Source organism: Pristiophorus japonicus, chromosome 3, assembly GCF_044704955.1.
Source record: "Pristiophorus japonicus isolate sPriJap1 chromosome 3, sPriJap1.hap1, whole genome shotgun sequence".
NCBI classification, from domain to species: domain Eukaryota; kingdom Metazoa; phylum Chordata; class Chondrichthyes; family Pristiophoridae; genus Pristiophorus; species Pristiophorus japonicus.
In genome coordinates, this window is record NC_091979.1 from 265844467 (window position 1) to 265866733 (window position 22267).

General features: G+C 41.8%; 1 protein-coding gene across 2 annotated transcripts in view; it reads left to right on the forward strand.

Moving 5' to 3' along the window:
• LOC139260266 (G protein-coupled receptor kinase 5-like) overlaps positions 1-22267 on the forward strand; it is a 274219-nt gene that overhangs the window by 214738 nt on the left and 37214 nt on the right. Inside the window, exons 5-8 of one of the 2 annotated variants that reach the window (XM_070876656.1) lie at positions 4784-4884; positions 17057-17149; positions 18750-18813; positions 19135-19275. In XM_070876656.1, coding sequence (XP_070732757.1) covers positions 4784-4884; positions 17057-17149; positions 18750-18813; positions 19135-19275 — 399 coding nt within the window. Of the gene's footprint in view, positions 1-4783; positions 4885-7686; positions 7753-17056; positions 17150-18749; positions 18814-19134; positions 19276-22267 lie in introns of those variants that run through there. The other variant, XM_070876657.1, reaches the window with a different exon arrangement.

A 22267-nucleotide genomic window follows, 5' to 3' on the forward strand; every position in this document is an offset into this window, starting at 1 on the left:
TCAAGAAGGCAGCTCACCACCACTTTCTCAAGGGCAATTAGGGATGGCAATAAATGCTGCCTTGTCAGCGACGCCCACATCCAAACACACACACGCGCAATGTCTGTGCATTTCCTATCTTAAAAAAAAAACCTTGCTTCCCGCTGTCACATTTTTGTCATGCTTTTATGTTGAACTTTTCCCATACAAACTCCTATATCCACATTTATAATGGAAACTGCCAAGACTGCAAGAAGACCTGTAACCTCCTTCATCTGTATGCTCCTCCCCCATCCCTGCAACTCCCAAAAAATGTTGTACCCCTCTGACTCTGGTCTCTTGTGTGTCCCTCCTCCCTGCACTCCACCATTGGCAGCCTTGCCTTCAACCATCTAAGCCCGATGCTCTGGAATTCTCTCCCTAAACCTTCGCACCTCTCTACCTCCCATTCCTCCTTTAAGAGTCCCCTTAAAACCCACCTCTGTGACCAAGCTTTTCATCAACCCTCCTAATATCTCCTCCTTTGGCTCAGCATACACGTTCCGTCTAATTAAGCAGCTGTGAAGTGTCTTGGGACATTTCTGTTAAAGGTGCTATATAAATGCAAGTTTTTGTTGGATAGTACCAAGAGCCAACCAGGAAAAGTAGAGCTCGGGCACGACATTTCACCGTCCCCATCAAGATTTTTCTCTTCATTAATTGCATGCTTACTCTTTATAGTTGTATTGATGATCTCATTGCAAACAGCAGAGGGAATTTTACTCTCTGCCTCCCTCCCCCAGTCTAAGGAAATAACTTGTCAATGACAATAATTATAACAATATACGATGCTTCCCATTCTGCAGAATTGGTCTGAACAATAACAAAAGCAACAACATTGATCTAAAAGCTCCATTCACATCATCACTAAATTGGAATGTGTAATGTATTTGCTTCATGGGTTCTTTGCTTAAGAATTCGTGGCAACACATTAGTATTAAGAACTAGTTGGTTTATTAGCAAAAGGTTTAACAATCACACTACACATTACCAGTTCATCCACCAGGCTCACAACCACCTGCCTCATCGTGGATCCCCTGAACCCAACTGGCTGGGGTTTTATTGAGTCTTGTGAACATCACTTGACTGGCTAAGCCACTCCCAACTCAATAGCTCTACAACAGATAAAGCCGAGTGCCCCCTAATTAAAGGGACACGAGAACACACAACAAATAACATTTTAAATGAAACCTTAACCAATCAAATTAAAATTTGGTTGCCGGGGGTGATGATGTACTCCAGTCCCTCCAGTGCCCACTTCTTGCAAAAGGCCATGAGCGTACCGGTAGACACCGTGTGCTCCATCTACATGGACACCCTGGAGTGAATGTAGCCGCGAAAGAGAGGCAGGCAGTCGGGCTGAATGACCCCCTTGACCGCCCGCTATCTGAACCGGTTAATGGTCACCTTGGCCATGCCCAGGAGCAGCCCTACGAGGAGGCCCTTCGACCTGCCCACTCCCCTTCGCACCGGGTGCCCAAAGATCAGGAGCGTGGGACTGAAGTGCAGCCAGAAATCGAGAAGCAGCTCCTTCAACTAATGGAATAGGTGCTGCAACCTCACACATCTTATATAAACATGCAACACCGACTCCTCCAGATCGCAGAAAATGCAGGAAGCTTGGGAGTCTGTGAACCGACTTAAAAACTTATTGCACGGGACTGCCCTGTGCTACACCCTCCAGGCCAAGTCCCCAGTAGATAAAGGGAGGACTCCCACATAGAGAGCCCTCCATTGGGGACCCCCATCTCCTCCGGATGGCAAGATGTTGCACTATGGCGTGTCCGGACGGCAGACGAGGATGGCAAAATGGAGGGTGTGCAAGAGCAGACCGTACAGGAAACCCCTCCGCACAGAACTGAAAGGCACGGAGTGGATTTCCCGGATGTGGCTCAAGTTGTGAGGCGCCGGCTCCCAAGAGAGGTTTCGGGGCTTGGCGCCGATGAGGAATTCCGTCTGGACAGGGGTCAGTTCAGACAGGATTGCCCCACGTGCTTGGGCCTCCTCGACACACCGAACCGAGTCAGGGCCCAGTGCCACTTTTAGCGACTCGATGGCTTTGGCCGCGAGCCAAAGGACAGCCGCCACTCCTGACGGGGGGGAAAACTGCGTTTGCAACCGACCTTGTTCAAGACCCTGATGAGTTCTTGGTAAAAGACAGGCAGCCCCCGCATAAAGGCCCAGACGGCTCCCATCAACAGTTCTACAAACTTGTGAGCATACTTACAGGTGCATACATTAAAGAATGGTTGCCTTCAATCTTACAACCATTTTTGAGCATTTTGTCTGCGAAATAAGAACTTCCTTCCCAACACACTTGTTAAAATGTGAGGATTGGAAGCTCTCCTCAGAACAGAGATATGCTCTATTACAAAAACTTCTGTCAATAAGCCCGATATTACAATGTTTGGCTCTCTGTGCCGATCGATTCTGACATTATTTCATCAAAAATGCTGATACTTCCCAGTGGCAAACTGAGGCCACAACGTGTGACTCACAAGATAAGTGTGGACTGGATGGAGAAAAATTATATGATCATTATTTTCAAACCTATTCTCTCTACATCTCCTTTCCCCTGAGTGCTGATTAAACTCAGACAAGGGTCCTGGCCTTCTGACGGTTCTCTAACCAAATCCAGTTGAACATAAAAACTGGCTATGTAAAAGGGAATGGGTAGTGCAATTATCAGGACATTTCTTCTTTTCACCTCTGGGACCGAATATGGCTTTGCGCCAATTAATGGGTTAAAAGTCTCCCTTCTCAGCAATGGTCCTGCATAAAATGAGGTTGAAGTATCCATAACCCTGCTTTTAGTTAGTGCATGCTCACAACACAGAACTTCTACTAATTTGGCACAAATTGGCAATCAAACTTCTACTTGCCTGGAAGGTGGCTGGTGAGAAATGGACAGATATAACACTGCACAGCAGACGTGCTCTTTTGTAGTTGAGGCTAAGTAACAATGTTAGGACAAAGTACTAAGAGCTGTATTCAGAAGTTAGTGGTATAATACTTGGCCTGAGGGTGTTTGATGTTGATATTTGGGCCCCAATATTTATGGGGAGGCAGGGAGGGTACAGGTGAAGGCCACAAAGATTGAAAAACCCATTAACCTTATACAGCTCCCTTTCCCGCCCAGCAGCCAGCCAAAGGGACAGACTGGCCGGCAGGCAGGAGGGAATACTAAGGGTCCTCAGAGATTAGGAGAGGGGAGAGGCCCGCGATCGGGAGGGCTGGGGGGCGGCCAAACAGCTCCTCCTAGCCCTCAAGAAGTGCTGCAAGAGGCCCCTATTTTGTGGAGCTGCCACCTCCCTTTTGCTGACAAGTTTCCCAACCCCTGGGAAACCTGTGCAGCCGCAGTAAATTGCACTGTGGGAGCCTGATTTAAATATGTTAATTAAGCGCCCCACCTCTCCACGGTAAAAAAGGTGGCTGGTGCCTGCTCGGTGTGTTGAGATTGCGTACCCCTATTTAACTCCCCCCCCCCCCCCCCCCCCCACCCTCTCCCGTCCATCGTTGAGTGGGGGAGGCAGGGGGAGGTGTTAATATCGAGGTCAAGGTGTCAAAAGAAGTAAAGATTTCCATTTTCAGCTCCGACATTACTTGACTTGAACATAAAGCTTCAGATGATACATAGTTGATTTTCTCGCGTTAAGCTTGTCCTTATCAGCATCGGTTTGCAAAGATTGGAAAACCTGTTGCTGTAATTTCCTTCCCCCACCTCCAAATACTGAAAGCTGGCAGACCGCTCACCCAGGAGCAGCAGTGGTTCATTTTAACAGCTGGGCTTCGTTGATGTTGGGCTGGCTCGCAGCCCGTCTGAAATGGGTGTCGTGAGGCAACTGGCAGGCTTTGGGCCTGTGAAAATTGGGTGGCCCAGAGGCTGGCCATTAAGTAAGTTGCGAGTCGGAGATGTTGAGGAGGGTATTGTGGGTCAGAAGGGAGGTGGGGAGCCCAGCAGGGCAGCAGCCTAAACCGCTTCTACTCCTGACCCTGCAAAAATAAGTTTCTTGCCTACCCAGTTTTATTGAATAGCGTGGTCTGTGGTGGACAATCTCCTCAGCAGGCCATTAAAATTGAGTTAAGGTTCAAATGACATCATAGGACCCTGATTTACATTTATTCACAGGCTCCCAAATTCCTCAACGACCCCAAAAAACCCAGCAGTGTTAAAATGGCTGCGGACTGGGAAATGGGTGGTAAGCACCATTCGGATTTTAATTTCCATTCCGTCGGTTTCTGCTGAGCCGACAGAGTTAAAATTACCCCTTCTATTTGTCTAATAGCAGTAATTAATTACTGGCAGCAAAGACATCAGTGGGAAAATGATTATACTTAATGTGACCCATTACCAGCAGTTAAATCAAATGGAGAAATAGGCTATAAAGTTATTACCCACTGGAAAAAGCATTGTACTACGCATCGTAAAAAATAATTAGTGAGGAGTGTGTACTACTGATGTCGGTTGAAATCATGATTTATTTTCACTGGTATCCCAGAACATGTTGAGACTTTTTTTGAAGTAATTAACTCAGAACTGGCTGGTCTATGTAAATAATATTGCTAAATGTTTCTGGGGCTTTGCAGTATATCATTTATAATATGTGAGGATGGTAAAAAGTTAGTGTTTATTTTTAATGCTTTGTACTGTTAGAAATTAATTTGCAGCTTTATGAACATTTCTCTGCAGATTTAGCAAAAGCCCAGTTGTGACTTACTTGAAGTGAATTTTTGATGATTATGTTCAAGTCCTATGTGTTTTCAGTCCCCAGGATATATGCGAGAAGTCAGCGAAGATATTGTCCAGCAATGTAAAGAAAAACTTGAAATGAACGCGTGCAAAGAACTCTTCTGTAACTGTGTAAAGTAAGTGTAAACGCACAAATGACAGATTTCTCCATTATTCTTCAAAGAAACGAATTTCTACTCTCCATTTTCCAGAAGTATCAAGCAATGTTTCCTGTAATTTTTGGTGCACAGTTCTCTTAACGGGCTGCGTGGTCCGTTCAAATGTCCGCGCATGTGCACTTTCTTGTCTTGAAAAGCCAGTGAGCAGTCTGCGTGGGACCTCCAGCTTAACTTGCTATCAAGTTTACTGCAAGTGTTTTCTCATAAGTTGCAACTTATGATGATAATTATATTTCTCTTGCTATTTGGGTGTCGCTTATGAATATTACCATAAAGGTAGCCTTCTGTTTGACATCCTCTGAAATGCTACAGTGGGCTTCATTCATTAGTAACTTTATTTTGAATAAAGAATCCCCCCCCCTCCCCAGTTCAAACCTAACCAGGTTAAAATACCCACAATGAAAAGTACTCTCAACCGGTTATTATTTCTTTGTCTTTCTTTAAACAAAATAAGAAAACTCTATCGCCAGCTCAGGACATAAAAGCACCTTTTTCTAATCTACATAGTGAGAATATTGACAGTGTCTCAGTCAATAGGATCTATTGTAACTAGTCCATTTATATAGCGCCTTTAACATAGAAATGCCTCAAAACATATCACGGAGGAGAAACAGGTGCTGAGTAATCAAAGAGTTAGGAGGTGACCAAAAGCATGACCATAAAGATTCCAGGGTTGGAAGGATGCTACACGAGACTTTTTAAGAAGTAGCTGGGAAGAATGCCCAAGGCTGGGGCTTAGGTGGCTGCAGCTTCTGCCACCATTGGCAGAGCAGAGAGAGGGTGAATGTACAGGAGGCTAGAGTCAGGGGGATGAAGAGCATGGGCTGGACATGAGTATGGATGTAACAATGGAAGAGCAAATAGGAGTTCTTAATAATTGAGAGTATAGAGTTTGAACTGCATCTCGGGATCAAATAGGACACCAACATCTAGCTATACTACAAGATTAGCTTGCACGGGTTAATAGTAATTTATTGCTCACTGCTTTTCCCCAAAACATTGGCCCAGATTATTATTCAAAAACCGAGATTTTTGTCTTTTGTGTTTTCAATCAAACAGAAACTCAACAAGAATTTTTAATATCCAGTTTCCTTTTCGAAAGTTTATTTTGGCACAACTTATACACTTGGCTTCAAATTGTGCCAAATATGATTGCAATGGTATCTGCACAACAAGGCTAACAGGCTGTTGTAATCTTGGACAATTCTGAAAGTTTATTTTAAAGTTTCTATGATAAATTTATTTTGAAAATGTTATCAGTTTTCGGGCTCTTGTGCAGTTTGTGTCCTTTAGAAAATCAGCTGTTAATAGTCATACATGAAAAATTTAAGGACAGTTTGGGGTATTATAAAATGCCTACAAATGTTTAACTAAAACACATCTGCCTAATGCTCTGTTAGAAGACCTGCTCCATTTCTTATGAAATGCTTTGTGATTCACTGTATCTCACTGTGTATATGATAAAACACAGCCAGGCGAACACTAACCAACGTACAAATAGGTTAGACATGCTAAGATCCTTAAACATTATCTTTATCTGTGAATGTATGTTCTGCTGGACTGTAACAGAATAGAATTTGCAGCAGACACCTAGATACTTCCAAATCCTAATGTCAGAGATGTGCTTTTTTTCTCATTATTTCATAAAAATATGATGATTTATCTTTATTCCTTTATTTTTCTCATCACATAAGTGCCCAGTAATTTTGTGAAATAGTTAGAAATTTTACTGTCAGGAATTGAGACCATTTTAAACATGCTGACTGGTGTCTTCTACTTCTGGATCATCATCCCGCCATTTTCCGCTCATTCAAAAGTGAAAAGATCCAGCCGCAGTCTTTGCCACAGTTCAGTTGTTCTGGTTGTAAAGATTTTTTTTTTCGTCTTTCCTAATTTTCAGCCTCCATTTTCTGAGGATGGTGACGTATACTGGGGTGCAGTTGCATTGTTGGCAGCATTTCTCCAGCACCTGGTCCAAGTGGCCATTCATCATGTGTAAAGCTAGGTAGTGAGTGCCTGAAGACTATTCCATTGGGGTATCATTACCAAACCCAATCCTGTCCTTCCTGCACATCCATGCACACTATTTCCAGTGCAGGTTGCTGAATAGCAATCAGGAGCAGGAACGCTAGCTTTCCTCACCTTAATGGTCAAGAAGTAGTATTACTTCTACCACTGTCCTGATTGCAATAAGCTAATTTAGGAATTCAAATTAGTATCTTTCTGGTGTTAACGAGCTTTAAAGGGTGAATGCTGAGAGGTGTGGCTAGAGATGCTCGCAGTCAGTATGAAAGGCGAGTCATTCCAAAAACTATTTGCGCAAAAGTAGTTGCTTAATTTATATAATTGCTGGGAGAAGCCCCAATCTGGCTTACAGGATTTTCTTCACATTCCCTGTCACTGTGCAGATAGGGGAACTCTCCCTGAACCTGTATAGATAAAGTTGTGCTGGACAGAATATCAGCCAGAGTGCAGTTTGATGGCCCGTATTTTGCGGTCAACAGCGAAGTGACGACGCTCGCCGCTGACCTCAAAGAAAGCTGCCCAAATAGATCTAGCAATCTCTATGGCATCGATTTCCCCTTTTCCGACGTTAATTTGATTCTTCCGCCAAGTCTAGGGGATCTCCAGCGTTCAGCAACAATGAAATCGTGAAAACAGGCTAAACAGCCAATCACAACAACAATTTTTATTTATATAGCTCCTTTAATGAAGCAAAACATCCCAAGGCTCTTCACAGCAGTGTTAAAAGACAAAACAGATAAATTTGACATCGAGCCACACAAGAAGAAATTACGGCATATGACCAAAAGCTTGGTTAAAGAGGTAGGTTTTAAGGAGCATCTTAAAGGAGGAAAGACAGGTAGAGAAGTGGCGAGGTTTATGGACGGAGTTCCAGAGCTTGGGGCCCAAGCAGCTGAAGGCCCGATTGAGCATTGAAGATTTCTCAGACAGCAAACCAGGAAGTAAAATGCACTGATTATTCTTCACTTGTAATCAATTTTACAGAAAGTAAATAATGATTGGGACATGCATGTTGAATTAAGGTAGAAGCTAACTTATCATAAAAAAACTTTGATTTTTTAAAAATTATATTAATAAAAATATGGATTTTTTTTTTATCATAATGGAAAAAAATGACATTATACAAATATAAAATTCATTTTTCAGGGCCAGAGAGGTTGTTCATCATTAATTATGACTTAGTACGCTGTTAATAACCTGGTTAAATACGGCTTAACTTTTTCAGACAGTTTTAACAGCGATATTAAAGCGTAAAAGGGGAAGCTCTTGTCAGTTCAGTGATTTCTAAAAGGTTGGCATCTGTGCAGTCTCCAACAGCACGCCCTGTGGAAGAGCAGGGCATCACTGATGGCCATTTCTGGATTTCCACGTTTAACTGCGCATGTGCAGACGCCAGAAGTTGCTGTCAATTTCACAGGGTAATGACAGTGAACGCTGACAGTTTTGCCATCATTACAACTGCAAAATCTAGGCCATTATCTCTCAACAGGGAGTGATTTGTTATTGCTATAAGAAAACTACATCTTCACTTGTTCCGAGGTTTTTTAGTGCCAACTTAATGGACTTGAACAAGAAATGACACTACTTTCAGAAATTTATAGGATGCCTCAAATCACTTCTCGGCACAGCCGAGGTACCCACTTTCAACAAGTGCGCTATCTGCTGCATCATCAGTTAAATCCCAAGGCTAGTGTTAAAAGTGTGACGAGCATTAAAACCCAAAGGCAAAATATATATATATATATTTTTTTTATATTTTCTTTTGTTCTAGTGTTTTAAAAGTGGCACTTCACATTTCCACTTACCATCATTTCTATTTATGGTGGACCTTAAATAATGGCAATTAGTTACGTCATAGGGAATTGAATAACTTTCGCCTAAAGGCTTCATGCCAGTCCAAAGCTAATCACTCTCCTGTGGTAAAATGTATATACAATATATATTTAGGAATGTTACTACAAAAAGAGAAACATATATTTAGGGTTTGAGAACTCCTTATGCAGATACAATGTTAAGTTATTTGCTGTGGTTTAAAAAAATCACTGTACTATTATATTGATAAACACTGTTGTATCTGACCACCAGACCTGGGGTCTTTTCTCATCTCAGGAATGTTCTTTCCCTGTGTTATGATTTGAACTGTTGGAAGGTGAAATCATGAAACGTTCATTTCATTTAAGAAAACAGATGAAAAACTAAAGCATGGATTTAATGATAGCATTGTAGTGAGTTTTTTGTGAGGTAATGAAGAAACCATTTTACGTCATAGGAAAGTTTCTGTTGACAATATGTCTGCTCTATCACTGTAATAGACTACAGCTAATTCATTGAAGCAGACAATGGTATGACTGTTTAGTGTCAGACACTGGAGATTATAAGAAAGAAGTGAAACTACAGAAGAGTGCAGAGAAGATTGATAACCTAGTGAGCTGTTTGCATGTAATTCTTGCAAAACAGTGCCTACTCATAACTTAGTTTCAGCAAGACAGCTAGAGCGATATAAATAAGGGGCAACTGTTGGCTCAAAAATGTGCGCTGTTTTAGTGGTTACTCCGTGGATCTGGTGCCTGTTTATATTGCAAAGTATATCAAATTAGCTTGGACTTAACATTTGGACAGTAAATAAGTTTGAACTGGTAGGGTGGGATTTGAATATACAGTGGAAATGAAGGCAGCAGACTGAAAGTGAAGAGCAACAAAAATTTGCCCAATATCCAGCAGAGAGCTGAGTAGCTGCTGATACCTGATCACTGATCACCATTGGTGTCTGACTGATTGGATCCCTGGCACAAAGACAAAAGCTATTGAGAAGTAATGTAGAATGTTCACTAATGCACCATCTTAGACATGTCACCAGTAATTTATATCCTGTTTCTGATTAGAGCATTAATTCAAATTCCCTTGTCTCATTTTTGGGATTTGAGGACTGGAAATGGTAAAAAAAAATTGTTATTGTTGTAATCAGTCCCTAGATATCAATAACATGCTTTCTAAATATATTATGGCCTGGAATTTCCTGGAAAATTTCTGCTTAACTTTTTTTCTGAGGAAATTTTACACATAACTAATTTATGCTGAATCACATCGCTACATATGAATTTCTTCAGTCTTTTGCACCGTTTCCAAAATATGTCACCCTCTGTTGCTCATTTACATAGCTCCGCCCCAGGCTGCTCATTTACATAGCCGCACTTCCAGGTTACAGACCCGCTCACGTGAGTTTCCTGGCTTTGCACGAGTAATGCACTAGTGTAGATATAAGCCTAAACATTTAGGTGAAGCACGACCCAAAGTCAGCTGATCTAGCTGAGATTTCTGCAATTTGATAGTGATTTTCTTCAGGATTTTTTTGAATTTGCCCTGGTGAGATATGCACTATACTCAACCAAAGTGCCATAGGTCTCCATGCACCCGAAATTTTTGAACCCGCCACCGTCCCAAACATTCGGAAGGACTAAGTAGCTGGAATGACCTTCCCAATAATAATGGGAGTGGAGCAACAGAGGCAAGAGACTCTGAGAGTGAGGCACCATGACTGAAGATAACAGCCCACTCACTAGGTGGCATTGCATTTTTAAAAATTCATTCTCAGAATGTGGGCACGCTGGTAAGGCTAGCATTTATTGCCCATCCCTAGTTGCCCTCGAGAAGGTGGTGATAGGCCGCCTTCTTGAACCACTGCAGTCCATGTGGTAAATATGCTCCCACAATGCTGTTGGGTAGGGTGCTACAGGATTTTGATCCAGGAACAATGAAGGGCAACAATATATGTCCAAGTCAGGTTGATGCATGACTTTGAATAGAACTTGGAGATGGCGGTGTTCCCATCACCTGCTGCCCTTGTCCTTCTAGGAGGTGGAGGTTGCAGGTTTAGTGGGTGCTGCTGGCGAAGCCTTGCCGAGTTGCTGCAGTGCATCCTGTAGATAGTACCATGTGAGGTGAGCCACACCCAGCCTCTGACATGATTTAGTAGCCACGGCATTTCTGGTCACTGATGACCCGATGTTAATGGTGAGGGACTTGGTGATGGTAATGCCATTGAATGTCATGGGGAGGTGGTTGTGCTCTCTTGTTGGAGATGATCATTGCCTGACACTTGTGTGGCACAAATGTTACTTTCCACGTGGTTTATACTGGCTTTTAAATTGTGACGTAGCCAATTGAGCTCTGCAGGAAATTTGAACAGAAGTTTCTGTCAGCAAGATCAGTGCAGAAACAGATGTAAATTCTGCGTAAGTGCGATTCAAGAAATTCTGGGCCATTTATTTGCAAATTCTGTGGATGTGATCTAGTGGCATAACCCCAAACACTGCAGATTATATTGACAGGCAGCTTAAGTCTTTTCTGTAGTATTTATGGAATGTTGATCATCTACTAGATGGGGGGATAATACTAGATCCAGTACTGTCAGAAGGTGCTAATGTCAGGGTAAGCAGGTGAATGGAGATGTAAGTCAGTCAATTTTCTATCTGGGATTGGTAGTCATTCTTTTGGTTGAAGTGTGTGTCAGATTCAGGTTTGAGATGCAGCTGATGTTGACCTGTAGATGTGACACTTTAAATGTTATTGTAAGTTAAGATAACTGTAATTGAAATGCAAGGTGCAAGAAACGTGCCCAGGTTTGAAGCTTTGTGAACATTTCTCTTTTTCGAAGTACTTCATAGTAGCAGTTAATTATGAAAGAAAGAAAGACTTGGATTTATATAGCGCCTTTCATGACCACCAGACGTCTCAAAGCGCTTTACAGCCAATGAAATACTTCTGAAGTGTAGTCACTGTTGCAATGTATGATGATGAGATGTGCAGCTGTTATCTGCAGTTATTTTAAGGCTGAGTCAGCATGTGGTTGAGGAAACACTGTAATATGAGTAAAATTAGTGTTATCTTTCTTCCAACTGTAAATTAACAATAACTGTAAACATTTATTTATGAAGTACAAAAAGACTTCAATCGTTATCCTTCATAAGCGGAGTACAGTGATTCAAAGCTAATTGTGTTTTCCTTCGTTTGAAAAACTAGTGTCTTATTTCTCAGAACACTTGTCACAGCTAGGTAAGAACAAAGTAATTCTTGCTAGTTTCTGAAACGTGAGGTGCCAAGGATGTGAATAACAACCTTTGAAATATTTTATAGTATCTGAGTCGTACAGGGTGACACAGGGCAGGGTGGGAAGATGCACGGGAATTACCATTTACATTTAAAAGCTGCTAATTACCAAAGCAGCTGTCTTTATTTACCTCCATGGGAGCTACATGACATTCTGAGCTCTCTGTATGGCAATAGAACTCTGTCAATAAGTTACAGCTTTACACTTCTTGTACCACCTATGAGTTTGTGTAAATGGGTTATAGTCTCATTCCAATTCAATAATGGCAGTGGCTGTTCTGAACTTGAATGTAATAAAAACTGAGAGGCTTATATGAAATCCTCAATGCACAATAAATGTGGTGCATGTGGTTCACAAGTGGTATAATGAGATTCTGTAGCTATTCTGAAACAGAATTAGAAGGGAATTAAGAATCTGTTGTATACTATAGCATGACAGGTTAGATGCAGGAAGAATGTTCCCAATGTTGGGGAAGTCCAGAACCAGGGGTCACAGTCTAAGGATAAGGGGTAAGCCATTTAGGACCGAGATGAGGAGAAACTTCTTCACCCAGAGAGTGGTGAACCTGTGGAATTCTCTACCACAGGAAGTTGTTGAGGCCAATTCACTAAATATATTCAAAAAGGAGTTAGATGTAGTCCTTACTACTAGGGGGATCAAGGTTTATGGTGAGAAAGCAGGAAAGGGGTACTGAAGTTGCATGTTCAGCCATGAACTCATTGAATGGCGGTGCAGGCTCGAAGGGACGAATGGCCTACTCCTGTACCTATTTTCTATGTTTCTATGTCTATGTTTCTATGAATATATACTGTTGAGCTGTTACATAGAAACATAGAAAATAGGTGCAGGAATAGGCCATTCGGCCCTTCGAGCCTGCACCGCCATTCAATAAGATCATGGCTGATCATTCCCTCAGTACCCCTTTCCTGCTTTCTCTCCATATCCCTTGATCTCTTTAGCCGTAAGGGCCATATCTAACTCCTTCTTGAATGTATCCAATGAACTGGCATCAACAACTCTCTGCGGCAGGGAATTACACAGGTTAACAACTCTGAATGAATAAGTTTCTCCTCATCTCAGTCCTAAATGGGCTACCCCTTATCCTAAGATTATGTCCCCTGGTTCTGGACTTCCCCAACATCGGGAGCATTCTTCCCGCAACTAACCTGTCCAGTCTCGTCAGAATCTTATACGTTTCTATGAGATCCCCTCTCATCCTTCTAAACTCCAGTGAATAAAGGCCCAATTGATCCAGTCTTTCCTCATATGTCAGTCCAGCCATCCCTGGAATCAGTCTGGTGAACCTTCGCTGCACTCCCTCAATAGCAACAACGTCCTTCCTCAGATTAGGAGACCAAAACTGAACACAATATTCCAGGTGAGGCCTCACCAAGGCTTTGTACAACTGCAGTAAAACCTCCCTGCTCCTATACTCAAATCCCCTAGCTATGAAGGCCAACATACCATTTGTCTTCTTCACCGCCTGCTGTACCTGCATGGCAACTTTCAATGACTGATGAACCGTGACACCCAGGTCTCGTTGCACCTCCCCTTTTCCTAATCTGCCGCCATTCAAATAATATTCTGCCTTCGTGTTTTTACCCCCAAAATGGGACAACCTCACATTTATCCACATTATACTGCATCTGCCATGCATTTGCCCACTCACCTAGCCTGTCCAAGTCACCCTGCAGCCTCTTAGTGTCCTCCTCACAGCTCACACCGCCACCCAGTTTAGTGTCATCTGCAAACTTGGAGATATTACACTGAATTCCTTCATCTAACTCATTAATGTATATTGTAAAGAGCTGGGGTCTCAGCACTGACCCCTGTGGCACTTCACTAGTCGCGTTCCTCCCAAATGAATGTGTTATAGCCACATTGCTTTGCCCAGAAAGATTATATGGCAAATGGCTAAAGGCTCCAGCCTATGCTCAAAAAAAAATGTCAGTGCCTCCAACAGGCAGGGAAATACGATTGCCAGGAAATAAAACTATCAACCCAAATTAATTTCAAAATACTTCAAAATGTGAATTTTGAGGAGGATATTTATCGGTGAATTATATATCTTTTATATATGTGTGTACATATATATATAATATATATATGTGTATGTCTATGTGTATGATATGGCAGGGCAAATGCAAATTAAAGCTGCACTACAGATAGTTTTTTAAGTTAGTGGATTGAGAACTCAATATTCCTGGCTATAAGGTACTCAGAAAAGGTAGGGAAGGGAAAAAAGGAGGCGGTGGCAGTATTGATCAGATTAGAGCACTGGAAAGGGATGATGTAGTTAACGGGCCAAAGACAGAGTCTATTTGGTGAGAGTTAAGGATCAATAGATGAATTATTACACTACTATGTGTATATCGAGGGACCACCTATAATGATGATGATAAGCCATAAAATAGTGGGAAGGGGATAGAGGAGCAAAGGTGCAAGAACTACAGAATAGTGATAATGGGGGACGTCAATGATCCTAATATAGATTGGAATAGTCACAGTGTAAAGGGAAAAGAGGGCAAGAAATTCCCTAAAAGTGTAAAAGAGAACTTTCTTGATCAGTGTGTTTGCAGCCTAATGAGTGCAAAAGCCATCCTGCATCTAGTTATGGGGAATGAAGTGGGGCATGTTTAAGTGGAAAAGCATTTGAGGAACAGTGATCATAGTATCATCAGATTTTGAACAGTTATGGAAAAGGACAAGTTACAATGAAGTGTAAAAATAATTAACTGGAGGAGGACTTACCTCAGAGAGTTGAAAATAGATCTGGCCCAGATGGATTGGAATCAAAAATTGGTGGACAAAATGGTAATTGAACAATGGGAGGCCTTCAAAGAGGAGATGGTTTAGGTACAGAGTAAACACATTCCTATGAGGCGGGGAGGAAGGGCATCCAAAGTTAGAGCTCCCTGGATTACTAAAGATCTAGAGGTCAAAGTGAGACACAAAAAGCAGGCTTGTGACAATTATATGGTTCATAATACAGTAGAAAACCAATTTGAATATAGAATCTACAGAGGAAATCTAAAAAAGGGAAGAGGAGAGGCAAAGAGAGAGTATGAGAATAGATTAGCGGCTAACAAAAAAGCGAGTCTTTTCTAAACACATAAATAGTAAAAGGGTAATGAAAGGAAGGGTGGGCTTGAGTAGGAACCAAAAAGGAGATGATCTTGTAGAGGCAGGGCACTAAATGAGTGCTTTGCAGCTGTCTTCACAAGAGAAGAGGATGCTGCCAATTTAGCAATAAAGGAGGCGGCAATAACTATATTGGATAGGATAAAAATAGATAAAGAACTGTAATAAAAGGTAGGCAGTCCTCAAAGTGGATAAGTCACCCAGTCTGGATGGGATGCATCCTAGGTTGCTGAGGGAAGTAAGGGTGGAAATTGCAGAGGCTCGGACCACAATCTTCCAATCCTCCTTGGATATGGGAGTGATGCCAGAAGACTGGAGGATTGTAAATGTTACACCCCTGTTTTAAAAAAAAAAACAGGAGAGGGATAAACCCGGCAAGTACAGGCCAGTCAGCCTAACATGGTGGTAGGGAAACTTTGAGACAATAATCCATGACAATATTAATCGTCATTTGGAAAAGTATGGGCTAATAAATGAAAGTCAGCATGTATTTGTTAAAGGCAAATTGTGGTTGACTAACTTGATTGAGTTCTTTGATGAAGTAACGAATGAGGGTAGTCCGCTGGATGTTGTGTATACGGATTTTCAAAAGGCATTTGGCGAAGTACCACATAATAGGCTTGTTAACAAAAATAAAGCCCATGGGATTAAAGGGACAGTGGCAGCATGGATGTAAAATTGACTAAGGGACAGAAAGCAGGTTGTAGTGGTGAACTGTTGGTTTTTCAGACTGGTAGGAAGTATACAACGGTGTTCCCCAAGACCTGTATTAGGACCGCAGCTCTTTTTGATGTATATTAATGACCTGGACTTGGGTATACAGGGCATAATTTCAATGTTTGCAGATGATACGAAACTCGGATATGTAGTAAACAATGAGGCAGATAGTAACAGACTTCAGGAAGATGTCGACAGACTGGTGAACTGGGCAGACACATGGCAGAGGAAATTTAACACAAAATGTGAAGTGATACATTTTGGTAGGAAGAATGAGGAGAGGCAATATGAACTAAATGGTACAATTTTAAAGGGGGTTCAGGAACAGCGAGACCCCCCGGGGGTGCATATAAACAACAATTTGAAGGTGGCAGCACAGTTGAGAAGGCTGTTAAAAAGCATATGGGATCCTTGGTTTTATCCATAGGAATAGAGTACAAAAGCAAGTAAGTTATGCTCAGTCTTTATAAAACACTGGTTAGGCCTCAGCTGGAATAGTGTGTTCAGTTTGTCCAGGATGTCCAGGCCTGGAAGAGGCTGCAGAATGGATTTACTAAAATGGTACCAGGGCTGAGGGATTTCAGCTATGTGGAGAGCCTGGAGAAGCTGGGGTTGTTCGCATCAGAGCAGAGAAAGTTAAGAGGATATTTGCCCGAGGTGTTCAAAAATTGTGAATGGTTTTGGTAGAGCAAATAAGGAGAAACTGTTTCCAGTGGCAGAAGGGTCGGTAACCAGAGGACACAGATTTAAGATGATTGGCAAAAGAACCAGAGGCAAGATGAGGAAACATTTTTGTAAATCGCGAGTTGTTGTGACCTGGAACGCACTGCCTGAAAGGGTGGAGGAAGCAGATCCAATAGTAACTTTCAAAAGAGAATTGGATAAATATTAGAAGAGAAAACATTTACGTTGGTACGGGGAAAGAGCAGGGCTGTCTGATTAATTGGATAGCTCCAACAAAGAGCCAGTACATGCACGATGGGCCAAATGGCCTTCTGGGCTGTACCATTCTGTGAAAAAGATGCTGCAGAAGATTAGCATTAGCGCCTGAAATAATGTACAGTCGGTGTCTTTGTCACAAATGTTGCAAGATTGCTGTTCCTGTAACCTTTTTTCTCGTATTATTATGTTCCACAACAGGTCAGTGCATGATTATCTCAGTGGGCGGCCATTCAATGAATACCAGGAAAGTATGTATTTTGACCGCTTTCTCCAGTGGAAGTGGCTGGAAAGGTAAGGCTCGTGAAAGAACAGGCATTTATCTTGGCGATGCACTTTCACTTACTTAAAACAAGGGGAAGCTACTGAAGAATGTAAGGTCTGGAACTACAGACTGCTGCCCTGCCACACTTGAGAAGATTAATTTTACTGACCAAAAATTAAACTAGGTATTGAGAGGTTATGGAGTTAGATTTTCATAAAGTATTGAAATATGTGTGCCGTTAGTTAGTTATAGGTTTAATCCTTTGAAGTACTATAACAGTGCAAAAGTGTCTCATTTTTGATGCCCACTTTTTTCAAGTAATTTTATTCTCTTTACCCCTTACCCCAGGCTGTATATAATTTTTCACCCAAGAGACAAGCTGCTGTTGGGTGTGTGCCAGAGCTGTTCTGCAGCTGATGATCAGAAGGTGTGTGAGAATTCCTCAAGGAATTTTGCTCTTTTGAGTTTCCCTCCCTCCAAATGGTGAAGTGTTTGGCTTTTGACTTCTACCCAACCATGCTCCTAGATTATTGAGCATTTCTAGTCCTCCACTTCTTATTTGCGATCAGCTGAAGACCTTGCATTGTGTTGTGCCTCCTTACTCACATACACTGAATCACTTTGAAGTACAGTGAGAGTGTGCTTTATAAGCACACGAAGTTGTGACAGCACGGCAGTGGGAGAACAATCCGAGCCAGTTCTAAAGCTTTAAACATCACAGTTCAACATCAAACCAGATGAAAAGTGCTTACTTTGGCAGTGTATATACTAAAGCCAGGTGAAATAAACTCTCTTATACCCCAGTACTTCAAGGGGAAATGTAATTTATCAAATTGTCATGTAATCCTAAATGTTATAAAGGGAAATAACTGTGCACTTACAGATGTGACTCAATCAGCCTTTAACTGTGCTTTCTGTTTAAAACAGCTGTTTAGAGGCAGCTTGATAGCCAGCGTTTTGTTTAGAATTCCCTTGGTGTGATGTGATTTGTTTCTGCTTCAGTAATGTTCTGAATGGGACGGATGGGGTGTGGGTAGCAATGCCTCTCTCCATTAATTTTAATGTATAAACATTGGAGGTAAAGAGTGACTGGGATATTATAAGAGTCCAGAAATGTGTTTGTGTAATGTTTTAGAACTATGTAACAGCCTAGCTGATTGATCGTCCCTTTATGAACAGATTACATGTTCTGTTACTAACCCTGTAATCTGTTTAATCAAATTGATAAAGGCAGTAAATGATGGGATAAATAGCTAACCTTGGTTTGAGAGGGCTGGATTCACATCAGCCAATAACGTTAGTTGTGAGGCATAGTTCTTATTAACGGTTGGATGACCGAAATAATGTTGTCTTGAGATGAACATGCTAAGTATAACATTGCATAAGTTCATCCTTTTAGAAAACAAATGAGAGCCGAAAGAGGAAGGAATGAATAGGAGGTACTTTAACCCTAAATTTGTTGGGAGTATTTAAGGAGAGGCAGAATAGGGTATTTCTAGTAACTTTATGGGGGGTGGGGGGGGGGAACTAAATGTTAAAACTTGTCCATGTCCAAACCTTTTCTCTGTCCGTTAGTCCGAAAAGGAAAGATATACATTCCTTGCTAATGTTGTTGTATTTTTCTTTCAGACAAGCTGTAACAAAAAACACATTTAGGCAATATAGAGTGCTAGGAAAAGGTGGCTTTGGTGAGGTAAGCAATCCTGGCAATTAGTTTCTGCTCAGGTTTTTCTTCAGCATTTTTAAAGTAAATTGTCTATAAGAAAAGTGATTTATTAGAAACAACATTGGTGTTTGAAAAATAATTTCATCTAAAATGTTTTAACCAGTACTTTAACTGCTACAGCACCTGAGACAAAATTATAAAAAGTAATTTCATAATTACATGACATGCTCAATGATTAAAGTACCTAGGGAGAGTGGTACATAGATTAAATACCATTAACGTGCCATATCTGTTCTAAATGCATGCAAAAATTTACAGAAATATTTATTCCATTTTCTTCAAATGTAGGTCTGTGCCTGTCAAGTGCGAGCCACAGGAAAAATGTATGCTTGTAAGAAGTTAGAGAAAAAACGAATAAAAAAGAGAAAAGGAGAAGCTATGGCTTTAAATGAAAAACAGATTTTAGAAAAAGTTAACAGTAGATTTGTAGTAAGTATTTGAGATTTATTGCCGTATGATGTCTACAATTGTCCTTGAATGGTGTCCAGAATCTAAGCCACTTTCTGTGTATTTGAGTGTTGAACTTTATATTGCATCGTTCTCTTTTTGTGCCTCATATTTGTGTAATACAGGTTGAAGCTCCCTTACCCGGGACTCCCTTATCCAGCACTACCCCTCGTCCAGAACCATTCCCGGCCACCAGGTGGCGCATAGGAGCTAGGAGCTAAATTAAAAAGTAGGACCTCAAAAGTAGTAATCTCAGGATTGCTACCAGTGCCACGTGCTAGTCAGGGTAGGAATCGCAGGATAGCTCAGATGAATACGTGCCTTGAGGAATGGTGCAGAAGGGAGGGATTCAAATTCCTGGGACATTGGAACCGGTTCTGGGGGAGGTGGGACCAGTACAAACCAGACTGTCTGCATCTGGGCAGGACCGGAAACAATGTCCTAGGGGGAGTGTTTGCTAGTGCTGTTGGGGAGGAGTTAAACTAATATGGCAGGGGGATGGGAACCTATGCAGGGAGACTGAGGGAAGTAGAATGGGGACAGAAGCAAGTGATAGAAAGAAAAAAAGTAAAAGTGGAGGGCAGAGAAACCCAAGGCAAAAAGCAAAAAGGGCCAAATTACAGCAAAATTCTAAAGGGGCAAAGTGTGTTAAAAAGACAAGCCTGAAGGCTCTGTGCCTCAATGCGAGGAGTATTCGGAATAAGGTGAATGAATTAACTGCGCAGATAGCAGTTAACAGATATGATGTAATTGGCATCACGGAGACATGGCTCCAGGGTGACCAAGGCTGGGAATTCAACATTTAGGAAGGGTAGACAGAAAGGAAAAGGAAGTAGGGTGGCGTTGCTGGTTAAAGAGGAAATTAATGCAATAGTAAGGAAGGACATTAGCTTGGATGATGTGGAATCGGTATGGGTGGAGCTACGGAATACCAAAGGGCAGAAAACGCTAGTGGGAGTTGTGTACAGACCGCCTAACAGTAGTAGTGAGATTGGAGACAGCATCAAACAAGAAATTAGGGATGCGTGCAATAAAGGTACAGCAGTTATCATGGACGACTTTAATCTACATATTGATTGGGCTAACCAAACTGGTAGCAATACGGTGGAGGACGATTTCCTGGAGTGTATTAGGGATGGTTTTCTAGACCAATATGTCGAGGAACCAACTAGAGGGCTGGCCATCCTAGACTGGGTGATGTGTAATGAGAAAGGACTAATTAGCAATCTTGTTGTGTGAGGCCCCTTGGAGCAGACTGACCATAATATGGTAGAATTCTTTATTAAGGTGGAGAGTAACACAGTTAATTCAGAAACTAGGGTCCTGAACTTAAGGAAAGGTAACTTCAATGGTATGAGACGTGAATTGGCTAGAATAGACTGGTGAGTGATACTTAAAGGGTTGACGGTGGATAGGCAATGGCAAACATTTAAAGATCACATGGATGAACTTCAACAATTGTACATCCCTGTCTGGAGTAAAAATAAAACAGGGAAGGTGGCTCAACCGTGGCTAACAAGGGAAATTAAAAATAGTGTTAAATCCAAGGATGAGGTATATAAATTGGCCAGAAAAAGCAGCAAACCTGAGGACTAGGAGAATTTTGTAATACAGCAGAGGAGGACAAAGAGTTTAATTAGTAGGGGGAAAATAGAGTATGAGAGGAAGCTTGCTGGGAACAAAAAACTGACTGCAAAAGCTTCTATAGATATGTGAAGAGAAAAAGATTAGTGAAAACAAACGTAGGTCCCTTGCAGTCAGATTCAGGTGAATTTATAATGGGGAACAAAGAAATGGCAGAGCAGTTAAACAAATACTTTGGTTCTGTCTTCACGAAGGAAGACACAAATAACCTTCCGGAAATACTCGGGGACCGAGGGTCTAGTGAGAAGGAGGAACTGAAGGAAATCCTTATTAGGCGGGAAATGGTGTTAGGGAAATTGATGGAATTGAAGGCCGATAAATCCCTGGGGCCTGATAGTCTGCATCCCAGAGTACTTAAGGAAGTAGCCCTAGAAATAGTGGATACATTGGTGATCATTTTCCAACAGTCTATCGACTCTGGATCGGTTCCTATGGACTGGAGGGTAGCTAATGTAACACCACTTTTTAAAAAAGGAGGGAGAGAGAAAACGGGTAATTATAGACCGGTTAGCCTGACATCAGTAGTGGGAAAAATGTTGGAATCAATTATTAAAGATGAAATAGCAGCATATTTGGAAAGCAGTGATGGGATCGGCCCAAGTCAGCATGGATTTATGAAAGGGAAATCCTGCTTGACAAATCTTCCAGAATTTTTTGAAGATGTAACTGTAGAGTGGACAAGGGAGAACCAGTGGATGTGGTGTATTTGGACTTTCAAAAGGCTTTTGACAAGGTCTCACACAAGAGATTGGTGTGCAAAATTAAAGCACATGGTATTGGGGGTAATGTAGAGAACTGGTTGGCAGACAGGAAGCAAAGAGTCGGGATAAACGTGTCCTTTTCAAAATGGCAGGCAGTGACTAGTGAGATACCGCAGGGCTCAGTGCTGGGACCCCAGCTCTTTACAATGTACATTAATGATTTGGATGAGGGAATTGAGTGTATTATCTTCAGTTTGCAGATGACACTAAGCTGGGTGGCAGTGTGAGCTGTGAGGAGGACGCTAAAAGGCTGCAGGGTGACTTGGACAGGTTAGGTGAGTGGGCACACGCGTGGCAGATGCAGTATAATGTGGATAAATGTGAGGTTATTCACTTTGGTGGCAAAAACACAAAGGTAGAATATTATCTGAATGGCAGCGGATTAGGAAAAGGGGAGGTGCAGCGAGACCTGGGTGTCATGGTACATCAGTCATTGAAAGTTGGCATGCAGGTTCAGCAGGCGGTGAAGAAGGCAAATGGTATGTTGGCCTTCATAGCTAGGGGATTTGAGTATAGGAGCAGTGAGGTCTTACTGCAGTTGTACAGGACCTTAGTGAGGCCTCACCTGG